The 15,637-nt window shown below is 34.4% G+C and overlaps 2 protein-coding genes across 3 annotated transcripts in view; one reads left to right on the top strand and one right to left on the bottom strand.

The window, feature by feature from the left end:
- LOC140439813 (putative helicase mov-10-B.1) overlaps positions 1-3,775 on the top strand; it is a 93,276-nt gene extending 89,501 nt beyond the window's left edge. Inside the window, exon 15 of the mRNA XM_072529964.1 lies at positions 3,511-3,775. Coding sequence (XP_072386065.1) covers positions 3,511-3,654 — 144 coding nt within the window. The 3' untranslated portion in view covers positions 3,655-3,775. The remainder of the gene's footprint in view (positions 1-3,510) is intronic.
- Positions 3,776-10,240: 6,465 nt separating this feature from the next.
- The window catches only part of Ide (Insulin degrading metalloproteinase), a 163,888-nt gene continuing 158,491 nt past the window's right edge, over positions 10,241-15,637 (bottom strand). For both annotated transcript variants that reach the window (XM_072529962.1, XM_072529963.1), the window contains 3 exons: positions 13,765-13,899; positions 11,038-11,247; positions 10,241-10,564 (listed from right to left, as the gene is read on the bottom strand). In XM_072529962.1, the coding sequence (XP_072386063.1) occupies positions 10,325-10,564; positions 11,038-11,247; positions 13,765-13,899 (585 nt within the window). In that variant the 3' untranslated portion in view covers positions 10,241-10,324. The remainder of the gene's footprint in view (positions 10,565-11,037; positions 11,248-13,764; positions 13,900-15,637) is intronic.

Raw genomic sequence — 15,637 nt, 5'->3', positions numbered from 1 at the left:
TGTGTTACGTTAACACATGTAACAACTTTTCCATGCTTGTGTGGTTTTTTTATATTGTTCTTTTTAGATGAACTGATGATGCTTTCTGATTAAGAAAGCGAAACGTCTTCAATAAATAGATGAAGTAGCCATCATCTTTGTCTTTTTTCTCCACCTTTTGACCGAAAAAACCCACCACTCTTCCGAGTGATCCTTAAATTGACGGTCGTACTCCTTTTCTCGATATATATATATATATATATATATATATATATATATATATATATATATATATATATATATATATATATATATACAGTAGACTCCCTCTATAACGAGAACTGAAATGGCAGACTAATTACCTCGTTATAAGCGGATCTCGTTATATCCAACAACAATATTATTGTGCATACATATGAATATATAGTTTTCTAAAACATTAACTTTCTATAGTGAAGCCATTCGGAGCAATATAAGATGCTAATAAATATTGTTTGAATGGCGTTTTTAAAACAAAGTTGTTTACTTTTATTGTCAATGAAATGCATTAAAACAAAAAAGAGTTGTTTACTTTTACTGTCAATGATATATGTTAAAACAAAAAATCTGTATTCTGTAAATATGTATAAAGCGTATAAAGTTATTTTGTCATTTTTGACTGCTTAAAATTGTCCAGTATTCTATCTATCATATTTTCTAAAGATGTGAAACAGTTTTATGCTTCTTCATTTGCGTTTTGTCCTTGGATAAAGTTTCTGACAACCTTTAAAACACTTTCCACATCTTGTCTATTAGGACCCATATTATTAGGTGTGAATGGTCAACCCAATACAATGACACTTGTGAATTATAAATTTTACATTTCCGACTAAGAATCATAAATTGTAAGAAGTTTATTGCGGGCGGCCCGCAGTTAAAAAGGGTATTTATTTATAGCTACGGCCGGGCCAAAACGTAAAAAACACGTTTTGCAATCTTATTTTCTCTCGTTATAAGCAAATTTACCTCGCTATAAAGGGTTATAGTTCAATAGAAATTTCACGGGACATCTAATGTACCTCGTTATAAGCGAAACCTCGTAATAACCGTGTTCGTTATAAAGGGAGTATACTGTATATATATATATATATATATATATATATATATATATATATATATATATATATATATATATATATATATACATCTATATTCTTCTTTGTTTAGACAGTCACAGCGGAAGAGTTCATTTGTGTACCTATCGAAGGTGTGGCCGTTAGGATTACTACATATTACATAATTTTTTATTTTGAGTTTTGAAATGTTTCACAATTTTTTATATAACAAATATTACATACATAATGCGGAATTAATCTAATATTTGCAAAATGTTGGATTAATTAAAAAACAATGCATCGGTACATTGTTTACAGGACTGCAAGTACCCGTCAGAGCTGTATGTTATATAACGTGGTTTTGGGCAGATCGGACAGGTAAAAGTGCCGCACAATTAATGAAAACAATTATAAATAAATAATAGCATTACTTTATTCCATTTTAAAAATATTACAGAAAACATAGTAAGAAGCTTCGCGCTAGTCTACAGTACCGACTACCGTACCACTTTTTTCTTAATACTGTTGTCATCTTTATCTTGGAATGTCCATAAAATCTATTTCGACACTGTGCCGTCTTGTGTATTTATTTCAGTTTGTGCATCGGGCTCAGGTTAAATTTTTTTCTTCATTTTTAGAAGAAGAACAAATCCTATATCCCAAATCGTGAAGTTACAAATCCCATATTTTCCAAGGTTTTTCCTCCAACGGCTGCACTTTTTTCTTTTTCTTCACATATCTTTCGTTTTAGAACACCTGATTTCCTTAGTAACACACGACGTCCTATGGACGTCGAATATACGTCCAGTTTTGGTCCGGACGTCCCTGGACGTAAAATGGACGTACTTGGGACGTACTTTGGGTGGACTAAATGGACGTCCTCTGGACGTCCGTACTCGGACGTTCCCTGGACGTCCGAACTCGGACGTTTTCTGGACACCCGACATTTAGCAATTAAATAAAATAAAGTAATTAAAAGCGAAAAGGTTAAATCATGATTAATTAAAAATTGTATAGTTTAATATATTATCCAAAACATGTTTTTGTTTTTAGGTAAATTGTAAAAATCTTTTATTTCTAGATAATTCGTTACAATTGTTTTATTATTCTAGTTATCACGATGATATATGTTTGCTTATTCTAATAAGTAAAAATATGATTTTTATCAACAAGATGAATCTTGAAATCATCTTTGAAAAGATGAACAAGTGGTCGTATATACTCTGGCTGGGCAAAGTAATGATGATTGATGATTATATTAATTGTCATTGTCATGTCTTACCTATTTAAACAAATGGCACAGTTTAATTATCTATAATATTATTAATGCTTAAAAGAAATAAAATAATTCTATTTAAGCAGTAAAAAGTGCAAATGGTTTGAATTAGCAACTTTTTTTGATGCTTGGGCTTGTTTTGGTTACGTCCGCTCGGAACGTAAAATGGACGTCCATAACACGTTAGGCTCAGCGACATTCGGACCAATATAGGACGTTAAATGGACGTACTTGGGACCAAAGCGGACGTTCGAGGGACGTCCTTAAAGTCCGTGAGGGACGTACTATGGACGTCCATTGGACGTACGTGTGCTATTAGGGTTATGATAGGAAATTTTCATGAATAAACGGAATGTCTAGAAAAATTAATCAAAATTATAAATTTTGACCTAAAATTTGAAGTATACAATTTACAGTTGTAAACACGTACCTTTATAAAAACAAAATGAACATATGCAACATTGGTTATATGGTCGACAACGTAACCAAAACAAAAACGCACGATGTCGCAACAGCATTAAAACAATTAATTATATTTTAAAATAGAGGTGAAGGTCGTATTAAATATAGTCGGGTATTAATTAAATGCATTTTGCACATAAACTGGAGAGAAAAGAAAAAACGGGAAAATTAACGTCTTTGGTTTGATCGACGCCGGGCTCCTGTGAAATGTACCGGCTGTACCGCCCTCTCGGCGGGCCTGTGTACGTACATAGAAGATTGCCAATATGCTATATAATCAAACCAAACCAAGAACTAATAAAATTAGTAGAAGAAAATTACCAACACGTTGGACAGATTTGAAAAGAGTAAGAACAAGTTTTGTCAAGTAGCTCAGAATAGAAGAGTATGACAAATTTTGAACGAAGCCTATGTTTAAATACTAGGTAATAATGATCATAAAAATGTACAGTCATAAATTTAAGAAGCAAAGTATTGTCAATTGATTAATTTAATTTTAATAATATTTACTCCCCACTACAAACATTTTATATCCATATGCTTTTCAATGAGTTTAATATCTTCTCCCACTACAACCATTTTATACCAATATGCGTTTCTATGAGTTTAATATGACAAAAACAATTTTTTTTTAGTTTAATTTCATTGCTTATTATTATATATTCTTTAAGTCTCTATATTGTATTCTTTCTTTTTTAGCGACTTAACGTAGCGTTAACAAGAGCGAAGGCTCTTTTAATCGTAATTGGCAACGCTACTGTTTTGAACACCGACGCAAATTGGTCACATTTCATACAATATTGTTCAGAAAATAAATCCATAACAGGGAAACCTTTTAATTAAGTCTGACTTGAGAAGAAAATGATTGTCAATTGAAGACTTCCTTTATCTTAAAAATATTTCTTAAAATAACTTAAAATTGTAGTTGTATAAATGAAAATATAGCTTTTAGATATTATACAAACCTTGTTTTACTAAAATATATTTCCACTAACCTTGTTGCACAGAAAACAATAGTGCAAAGCAATAGCAAAAATATGACGTCATAGAGCTACAATAGTTCTAATTCATCAAACTTATACACCTAATATTTCGAAATATAAATAATTAATAATTAGCATTTATATCCCCAACAAATTATTGATTATTAGTAATTATTTTAATAACAGCTTAGTTATTTTATTATATTGACTGAGACAATTTCTAATTTTATTGTTATAATATTTAGGAAAATATCATTTTGTTTAATACTCAAAAAACTTGTTTTAGTTAAAATAGGTGATATACTTAGACGTGACACATCAGGCTCTACATGCGACATGGACTACTGGTAAAATACACAAGCTTGATAACCTCCTCTTAATGTTCTTCTTCTTCCTATGTATAGGCAATTCTGCTTGTTCATAGGGTGATTGATACCTCTATGGAAGGTTGTTGCTCCATCTTTTTCCCAAACGTCCGACACTTCTGCTGATTTATCTGTTGCTATTTGGTCACACAGATCTTTCCCATTTTGCTTAATACTACCAGAGCGTTGCCGCTAGTTAAGCACACTACTGATAGACTTTAAGCTTATACAGCTCATAGACATAGGATTATGCCTTAATAACCTCAAACCACACAAATTAGTTACATGGAATGTTCGTGGTATTTTAAAACCAGACAAACAAACTATTCTGGAGAAAGGACTAAAACGAACAGCAACAGTAATAGCAGTAATGATGGTGTTTATCTTCTGGATTTTAAAATATTTTTTTCCTTGTGTACTGGGCTATCCAGCTGTCAATGATCGCATTATTTCATTATGATTCAATAGATCGCCCTCTATTGTTCATTTAGTTCAGATGTATGCGCTTATCTCAACAGCTCATGATGATAAAATTAAATAATTCTTCAATAAGTTAGTCTAACCTTAAAAATATCCCAAATAAAGAACTCGGTATCATTGTGGGCGATCTGAACTCAAAAATCTAAGTTACTGTAGTTGACGAACATATACGCAGTGTTGTGGGCAAGTATGGAATATGTGAGCGTAATCCAAGGGAGGACCGCCTTATTCACTTTTGCGTTGACAATATTCTGGCAATTATAAACTCTCAAAGCTAAGACCGTTATCAAAGATATCCAATATCAAAGGCAATGTACAGACGGATTTAAAAAATTTATAGATGTTTAGAGGTCGTATTGTAAGTTTTTATAAGCCAATACGGATCAGATTTCCGCGGACACTCCGTGTAAACCTGGATGTCAAGCCTCCATTTCTTTACACTACTCTTCCACAGTCACACATCGCACTTCTCTCGCAGATACCGACAACACAGATAAAAAAGGCAATATAAAAAAGCAGCAGGCTATAATTACATTACCGCTGATCATCTTCCGGAAGGTGGACTGAGAATATTACATCGATTGCTACAATGCTACTTGTATATTATATTGTGAATAACTTAAAATATAAAGACTTTTTCTTGATCAACTATATAAAGTTCTTGGTACATAAGATTAACTTAAGGTTAAGTCATAGAGGGCTGTTTTTTTTTATTTGTAGTAGTTTGTAGTATTTATAATACTAAAAAAAATAGCGACATAGATATCTTCAACACCAGCATTAAAGCAATTAAATCTAGCTCTCTATCCGTTTCGATCACTTTATCTTAGCATGTAGGTATATCATCATCATGTAACGGGGGTCCTACGGCGATTGACGCTTCTCGCATTTCAGCCTCCATATTTTCCTATCTCTCCAATCTCCCTCTTCTAAGCCTCTAGATTGCATTGTTTTTGTAATTTCTCTTCTCCAGGAATTTGGTGGTCTTCCCCTTTTCCTTCTTTCTGGCGAAACATACATTAAGGCTTTCTTTGGCCACCGCTCCTCCTCCATTCTCATCACGTGACCATACCATTGTAATTGCCTTCCTTGTATTCTATCTGAAAGAGTATCTCTAATTCCTGTACGGTTTCGTATTTCCTCATTCCTGATTCTTTCCATTCTCGATACTCGACATGACCTTCTAAGATAATCCATTTCCACAACGTCTACTTTATCTCGTTCATTCTTTGTCATCGTCCAACATTCGGCACCACATGTGGTAATTGGTTCTACAATTGCTCTGTATACGCGAAGTTTGGTATGCATCTTTATTTTATTAGACCACAGTAATGAATTCAGTATTCGGATGCATTTTTTCCCTTGGGTTATTCGGTTTTGTACATCTATCTTAACTCTGCCATCTGCTGATATGATGCTTCCTAGATATTTATACTGGTTGCAGCCTTTTATGACTGCGTTTTCAAGCCTCAGATCTGTGGTATTTCGTCCAATTTTTAAATATTCTGTTTTGCTTATGTTTACAGTAAGCCCCCATTTGGCATATTCCTCAAATAATTTTCGATTCATATAATTTATATCTTCCTCATCGGTTGCAACCACCACCTGATCATCTGCAAACAACAATGTATACAGAGTTTCTTGTCCCACTTCGATGCCCATAAATCTACATTTATTTCTTCAATTCCTTAATGCTTCTTGGACGTATATTTTAAAGAGTGTCGGTGACAAACAGCATCCTTGCTTTAGGCCTTTAGTGACTTTAAATTCATTTGAGGTTCTGGTTCCAATTTTTACACAACTAACTGCATTTTCGTACAATTTATATATCGCTCGGATATACGTCGAATCCAATCCGGACCTTTCGAGGACCTCAAACATTTTCTTTAACGGGACACTATCATATGCTTTCTCAAGGTCTATAAATACCACATGGGTCTCTCTACTTCTTTCGACACGCTTTTCAATTATTTGTCGTAGGATAAATATCAAGGCAGGATCTCCCGGTACGAAAGCCGCTTTGTTCTTCAATATCTTGTATCTGTCTTTCAACCCTCTTCTTTAATATTCTGCCGTACAACCGGCCCACAAAGCTCGTCACACTAATACCTCTATAATTGGAACAGTCTCTTTTATTCCCTCTCTTATATATGGAGCTTATATAAGATTTATTATCTTTACCAATCTTTAGGAATTTCTTGGTCTCCACACATACATTTATTGAAAAGGTCTACTATTAATTCTAAAAGTGCAGTCGGCCCATATTTAACCAGCTCTATGGGAATGTCTCCAGGCCCTGCGGCTTTTCCGTTTTTCTCTTTTAAGGTTTCCGTCAATTCAGATAATGTTATTATAGGGATTTCCTGTCTTTCGTCTCTGTTGTCTATTAATTCCCTTATCTTTTCCCATCTGTACTCTACTCTATCCTCTTTCAGCAGTTTCGTATAATATTCTTCCCATTCATTTAACTTTATGTGGGAAATGTTGTCTTCATTTTTCTCATTTTTCCTAAACTGCTTTAATGTTTTCCAAGCTTGTGCCACTTTTGTTCCACCCATAAATCTGTCCAGTTCATCACACTTAGCCTCCCAGTTTATATTTTTCGCCTTATCCACGTCTTTTTTAACTTCTCTATTCCATTTAACGTATATTTCTCTGTCTTGAGGATCTTTGGATTGAAGCCATATGTGATATGCTTGTTTTTTCTTGAGAACTTTCTCTTCTAGTTCCGTTGACAACCATTCAGGTTTTCCTTTTTTTCCGCATGTAGGTATATCTAGTGTTAAAATCCTTACTTGTAATTACATTTTATTCTGTAAAATGTGTTTGTTGTGGAATAAATAAATAGATTGTGCAATCAGATCTGGCACACGGGCATCTTACCGGAGGATTGGAGAAAGATCATAATCATACATCTACATAAGAAAAGTTCAACAAATAATTGTAATTATTATAGACGACTAGCTTTAATATCGCGAGGCGATACTAAAGCTATTAAAGCGATAATTTAATATAGCGAGGCGTTTGAGATGTGGTTGTATCGAAGGATACTAAAAATTCCATGGACTAGCAGAACCAGAAACGAAGAAGTTCTTCGAAGAATGGGACATCAACGAACTCTATTAAATATTGTTAAGAGGCGTAAACTAGAATATCTTGGACATATAATCAGAGAACCAAGATATGAGTTCCTTCGGCTAATTCTCAACGGTAAAATCGAAGGAAAGAAATGGATAGGACGGAAGAAACTCTCTTGGTTGAGGAATTTGCGGCAGTGGACAGGTTTGACAGCGGACCAATTGCTACACGTAGCGCAAGACCGAGATAAGTGTAACAATATTATAAGCATGGTAGTCGCCGACGTTCCATAGGGATATGGCACTCTAAGAAGAAGCTTTAATATCTCACGCCAGTAAAGTAAAGTACTCCTCTATATCCTGCAACGTCATCTAGAAAACTTCATAAGTTGGCAAATAGCACCTGAGCAGGCTAGATTTGTGAAGGATAAAGGTACGGGAGAACAAATTCTTAATGTAATAAATATTATAAAATAAGCCAAAGAATATCAGGTCCCGATATTTATATGTTTTGTCGATTATACTAAGGTTTTTAATAGTGTAAGATGGGACTAACTTTGGAATATACTGACGCTAATGGATGTACCTGAACACTTGACTCACTTCATTAGCCGATTATATCAAGATAAGCTAGCATATATTTGAATGAACGGATAGCTGCCTGATGTCCACTTAGGAGAAGAGAGTATGCCAATGATGCGTTTAATCTCCCTTATTACTTAACATCTATACAGAATTCATAATACGTAAGGTTTTGGATGATTGGGAGGAAGGAGTAAATCTAGGCGGTGTAAAGATATCAAACTTTCGTTTTGCAGATGACACTACACCTCCAGCCTCTTCTCCAGAAGAAATTACAAACTTATTAAAAAACTCAAGGTACAAAGTGCCAAGTTTGGACTCATGGTTAACTGCAACAAAAGCAAAATCAATAGTAATCAGCAAAGAATCAACCAGATGTAAAATAAAAATTGATAACAACAATAATTGATGGCTGTATTAAATTGGCTTCGATAACAATAACCCTCCTGGTACTCTATTATGTTATTTTACTCTGACCGTATTTGATCCCTTCTAAAGAAATCTTCGGTGGGTTTTCTGATTCCCGCTTTATGATCTTATTCGACAAATATTTACAATAGTCAGTATCTTGTTTTCTCGAATTTAGTTCATAGTAGGACTTCTCAACAATCTGTAGTATTCTTTTCTATTAAATATTTTTCTTCTTTTGGACATAGGCCTCTCCCAACTCCTTTTGTCGATCTCTATCTTGGGCAACATACTTCTTCTTTTGGACATAGGCCTCTCCCAACTCCTTTTGTCGATCTCTATCCTGGGCAACATACTTCCAATTTGTTCTGGCTAATCTTTTTATGTCATCTACCCATCTTCCTGTGGGCTTTTCACTTAGTCGTCTACCTTTGTAAGGTCTCCAATGTTGTATTGTGGCGTTCCAACGTTGGTCTTTTTGACTAGCAGGGTGCCTTGCGAAGGTCCATTTGACTTTGGCAATTTTTCATATGCTCGATCCTTGTTTTTGATCTTACCCAGTCGTTCCTCTTTTTATCTGACAGTTATATAACTATTGCTCTTTCCATTGCCCTTGGTTAGGGTCCAGGTTTGACATCCATATGTAATGATATAGGAAGGATGAATTGGTTAAACACTTTGCTCCTTAAATATTGAGGTATTTTGCGGTTCTTAAGTATCCAACTGAGTTTTCCAAATCCTGCCAATGTCAGTCTTGCTCTCATATTCGTTTTTAGGCCGACGTATTTGGAGCTGTCTGCGAAATTAGATCTTATACCTCCGTTTTTAATTCAAGTTTTATCAATTCTATTTTCCTGTTTCTGAGTATGCCTCTTGCTACGTTCATACTTTTTTCTTTTACAGTTTGGTAATTCTCATATTTATATTTTCAAATGTCACGTTTTAACTGGGAAGTTAGGTATACCTTGTCAGGCACATTTCAAAATGTATATTGGACAGACATGCGCCAATCAAGCAATAAAACAAGCAGGAATCAGCTCAGAATTATAACTGGACATGCGCCAGTCAAGGGTCACTTGCATATAATGGACTGTTTCATAGAGACTTGTTAACTGTAGCGTGGAACCTGAAGTCAGCCATTTCCTACACAACTGTGACTCCAAAAACATATGTTACCCATCGACTAGCACTAGACTTTTACTAGCTGATACAGGGTTTCAGAGGAATTATGAATAGATGGAAGGTATACAAGGCACCAATTGGCTGAAGTACGACTGGTTTACAACAGACGGCTTCCGAAAAAGTCACTTTCTTATTTATTAAGTCGTCTTATTGCTGTAGTTCCTTTGCTTTTTATAGTGCTTCTATTTTCCATTAAAGTGTTTGCTCCCTATCAGATTATTTTGTGCTTAGGATTTTCCTTTATATATATATATAGACGAGTAAATTTGTGTTCGTCATCTGATATTAACAAGCTAGTTTTTTCTGATTGCAATATTGGAAATATCACCTAACAAATAAATCACAAACGAAATAAAGTTAATTGTTTTATTAACAGTAAAACTGCCACATTCAGGAAAGTTAAAAAAAATATTAGTCCTTAAATCTATTCAAGGCATCACAGTTTGCATTTGTTGCCCTTTCGTGTAATGTTAATGTAGGGTTGTACTAGTGGATACATCTCGTGACTGCTCTTAAATACAGTAACGTCGTTAATAACGGAAGCGCTACAAGTTTCATCACCATCACCGACCTCATTGGTTTCCTTGGCGGCATATCTTCCGGCTCCACCTTCTGCCATTGAAAGTACTTGGACTGACAGTTTCTTGCGTTTTTCTGCGTTTCTACTCAGCACCTCCTGAAAATTAATGTTCAATTATTAATCAAAAATGAAGTCAAGAAAATATTCAAAGTAACAAACACGATAAAACAAAGTCTAAGATCGGTTTAAGATCCAAGAGAACCGTTGTTCATTCGATGAATTTACCGCATTTCCTGCAATGGTGGTTACGTGTACGCTAGAACAACAAAACGTAGTGTGATTACTCGTTTGATTTAACACAAGAAGAACTGATCTGAAAGCCATTTAATATTTTTAATGGGAATAAACCACCATTTTAGTTTAATATATACATTTATTTTGACGGTTTTGATTTCCACTTCGGAAATCGTTAAATTTTAATTGAAGAACTGTCACCTGTGTGCTGAGTAAAAGTTTTTCGTGCTTCACGATATTGAATACCTTCTTATAATCTAACAAACCAATAATATAGATAAAAATCATTATATTCCTGGTATAAATTGTTGTAGTAAAGTTAAACATGTACTCACTTTATAGAAATCGATAATATCCTCTTTCGTAAGAGTCCTTAAATAGGCTACCTCTACGTTCGCTCTATCATAGTGATATTGTTGTGAAGTAATTTCCTGCCAAAACTTGTTGGTTAAAGCATTAAGCTGTTTCGGTTTTTCCAACCTTTGAGCTGCTAAAGCTTCGCGATGTTTTAAAAAGTCTTCTTCACTCATTTCGGTGATGTGTTCCTATAAATAACAGTTTAAATGAAACATACGTATGTGGTATAAAAAGCATTTGAAGGGTCTCGGGAGAAAACCATGAATGTCACAAATTAACTAAAATTGAGTTAAGTACGCCATCTAGTAAGTTTTGTTAATATCTATGTTTGGACATTTCAAATAAGGAAGAAAACAGTGCGTGTCACGAGTTATTACAGTTTTTAAATACTCTATATCGGTAGAAAACCGTGCATGTCCGCGCGTAAACGGCTGAAACACTGAATGTCTACTCAGCAGGGCCAGAACATGTAATTGGCATCCTTGTCTTGCAAACGGTCGTGTCAGTGTAGTAAATACATCGTTATAACCACGTGCTTGTGCAGTTCTATTTGGTTAGTTAATTTATTTAAAACAATTGTTGCAGATAGTGGAAACATATCCACTAAAAAGAGAGTGAAAATGTGTAGGTTATACGAAGTCATGAAAAAAATGAAGCTTCAGTTACATGAGTTTGGTGAATTCTGCAAATGCAAACGCTTGAAGTGTTGTCACACAGTAAATGAAATGAATAGACAAAGAATTTTAAATCATCTTAATTCATTGATATCTCATAATGAACAAAATGCGTATTTGTGTTCTCTTATATCATTAGTAAACGTACAGAGGCGGCGATCTAGGGCCAAAAATGTACATGATGTAATATATCATGATGCAGCCTATATGTACAGGGTCAGAGTTCAGCCAAGGACAACTGCTAATGCCGAGGATGAGAAAAAACATTACAAAGAAGTACAAGTTTGTGCCAAGTTTTTTCGTGCACTTCATGGTATTACAGGGGCAAAACTTCAACATCTACAGACAGAGTTAAAGCAGTCTGACACGGCTCCTAAAGATAAAAGGGGCGGAATAAATTATAACAAACTGAAGCCGAGTAGTGTTAATAGTGTTCACGAGCATATCCAGTCATTTAAATCAAGAAGTAGTCACTATAGCTTACGTGATAATAAAGGTAAAACCTACTGGCCTGAAACTTTAAATATAATGAAAATATTTTCTTTGTTTAAAGAAAAATATCCGGAAGTTAAAATTTCTTATCAAAGTTACAGAGAAATTAGTTTCGGTTATCCGCGATCGGATACCTGCAGTCAATGTGACGAAATTATTGTAAAAATGAAAGCAGCTGAAACAGACCAGAAAAGTGTACGTACTGAAATAACCAAATTAAAAGCACTTAGAGCTCCATCTTCGTAGGGTTCAAGCGTTTTATGACAAGAAAAAGAAAAGCAAAAGAAGGGCACGAATAGAAAAGAATTATGAAGCTATAGCTATGGACTTCCCAAAAAATGTTTCTTTGCCGAATATCTCCATCAATAATGTATATTACCGCCGACAGCTCTCGATTTACTCTTTTAACATCCATGTGTTATCAAATGCTGATTCTTATTTTTATACATATCCAGAGTTTATTGCTAAAAAGGGCAGATGAAGTGTGTTCGTTTCTTTTCGATTTTATTATGCATCATTTGTCTCCAATTTTTTATCATCTACACATTTTCTGTGACGGAGCAGGTGGACGAAACAAAAACTATACAGTGGTAAGGTTTATTCATTACATGGTATCAGTAGTAAAACGTCTTCAATCCATTACAATAACATATCCCGTTAGCGGCCATTCGTACCTTGAGTGCGATAAAAATATGAGCCTTATTAACCTTAAAAAAAGAATGGAAACGCCTGCGGATTGAGAGGAAAATATTATAGCTTCTCGCACAAAGCCTGCCGCATTTAATGTAATTTCAGTATCTCAGTGTTTCACCAAGGGATGGACTGAATTTTTTAACGATAGATATGTCAAAAAACTCCTTTTGCTATGCAAAAAATTAAAGAGGTGATGTGTGTAAATACTCATATGTTCGCACTGTATTTCACCGAGATTCATATAATGGTAGCAAACTTGAGGACCCCATCCGTTCTTCCGTTCAAGCTAAAAAGTCGCATAAATTGTCACCTTCGGAATTTGAACTACCCATGCAATCACATTTCAACTTTATTGCTATTAACGAAGACAAGTTCAAAGACATAATGTTTTTGTCAAAGTTTTGCGAATCCGAACAAGCAAAAGAAATGTATATGAGTATACCTCATGAAATCAAGATAAAAAAAAACAAGAAAGGAACTGTCAATAATTTAAATCTTGAGGAATTGCAGCCTGTTGTAAAGAAGAGATGTTTGGATCAGAAAAGAAACGCACATGGACTTTCGTGATTTTCTTCCATAAAAGATTGACACTGACTGATATTTTCCTATTTATAACAAAAACTGTTTGTTTCAGTGGTTTAGTTTTAAGTACTAGTTTTTAGTAGTAAATGTTAATGATAAATGTTTTGGAATATAATATATCCGGCACATATTTTGGTTTTTACACTGTATTTAACTGTAAAATTCATTTTTTTTCAATAAAATATTTTGTGATATTCATGGTTTCTCCCGAGACCCTTCATTTAAGCAAACATTTTTATTTTTTATTATCAAAAAATAACTTACCAGCATACTCTCCAAAAATTTTTCCACTCTTGAGTCCAGATAGTTTGGATGCCTGTCAGATTGCACAATTATTCTTAGTCCTTGCACTCCGTTCGATCTCCTAACGCCGCTAAATACTATATATCCTAATTGCTCCTGGAAATTAAAGATATGTAGGAATTTAAAAAGCCAATAAATTTAAAAATGTAGAAATAAAGGTTACTGGATTTAAGAAACTGTGTTTCACTTAAGCCACAAATCTATTTGTTCAAATAAATATAGCTTCCATTTTATATTATCAGTCTGTTTTTTTATGCTAAAAATGTACTTTAATGTTCGCCCCGAATGTGGTTTGTAGTGGTCTGATCATTTAATTATGTATCAATACATGTATCCAGACGTGGCCTGGAATTATTTTTTATTATTATTTGGTCTACAAATTTAATTTTAATTACAAATTGTTCAAGAATTGTTATTAACACGGAAATAGATTTGCACCAATGTCGTACAACGACTATATGTCAAAAATCCTTCGATGACACAAATTTAGGAAACTGTCACAGGTAATGTAAACAAAACAATAATAAAGGTGGTGGGGTTAATTTTGCTGGTGGGTTAAATCGTCTGTATTGATGAAAAACATGTCTAGTTGTTAAAGCACCTAACTTTTGTATTATCCAACATAAGCAAATCAATCAAAAAACAGAATATTGAGAAAGCATGAGGCTATAGTTACGATTTAATTTCAGTATTCTACAAATGCTAAAATATTCCACAGGGTGATGCAAATTTTAAGAAAAAAACACAGTTTGATTAATACACCCGGTATACAATGAAAATTTACCTGTTTAGCAACAATATTATTATAAAGATATTGTCAAGGAAAAAGGCTATAACATATTAAAAAATCACTTAAATCGGACAACAAGCTTAGGAGATATAAGATATCAAAAATTACCCATTTTTAAGATGGCCGGTTAATTTTGGCCTAGAGTGTATATTTAGCCTACATTAACGAAAAAGTCTGTCACCTTAGTTTGTTTCCACACGAACTGCTTGTAGGATGTTGAAGCTACATTTTCATCAACTTCTTCGAAATCTGCAAGCTCTTCCGTTCCGTAGGTGATGGGAAGTTCAAACTGTCTGGCCCAAACAGCCAACGGCAGATCATCTTCATCCTCACTCAATGCTTGATCTTCCAGCCATCCTGTGTATTTGAAGAAATGTTTGATCGTCTCTCGATCGTCAACTCGTCCCAGGATTTACTAATCATTAGGACGGCGTCAAGAACGTTTAGTTTGAGAAAGCCATTGTTCTCAACCAATTCCATCAAAAGTCTTCTCCTGTAATGGCTTTTCAAATTCTTTGAGTTGACACTTTGGTCCATGGCCTGAAGGACACTCGTGTTGGCTGGCAGGAAAAAAGTTCAATGTTTTGAAGGTCGCACAGTACAGGATGAGCAGGACAATTGTCTACATGCAGAAGAGTTTTTTTCCCGTTAAGCTCGACATCCCATTTTCTTATTTTCTTGTTTGCTTTGTAGGTCGCGGGTATATTTATGATGTTTTTAAAGCAACGTGGGTTTTTAAACTTCCCTATTCCTAACAATTTTCTCTTTACTGAACCTGTCATGTTAGCAGCCACTAAAACCGTAATGCGTTCCTTAGAGAGCTTTCCACCAACGCACTTTTCCGATTTATATTTTAAAGTTCTGTTTGGTGTCATTTTAAAATACAATCCAGTCTCATCAGCATTGAAAATATCCTCTGACACATATCGTTCCTTCAGTCCAGGCCACACATTTTCTAGCCAATCGACCGTTACGTTTTTCTTAATATCGCGAGCCTCTCCGCTGATTTGCTCAGCCAACTCTCAGCTTCTCTTCCACTTGCTC

Source organism: Diabrotica undecimpunctata, chromosome 4, assembly GCF_040954645.1.
Source record: "Diabrotica undecimpunctata isolate CICGRU chromosome 4, icDiaUnde3, whole genome shotgun sequence".
NCBI classification, from domain to species: Eukaryota; Metazoa; Arthropoda; class Insecta; order Coleoptera; family Chrysomelidae; genus Diabrotica; species Diabrotica undecimpunctata.
Note: the sequence above shows the minus strand (reverse complement) of the source record. Positions and strands in the feature narration are given on the sequence as shown.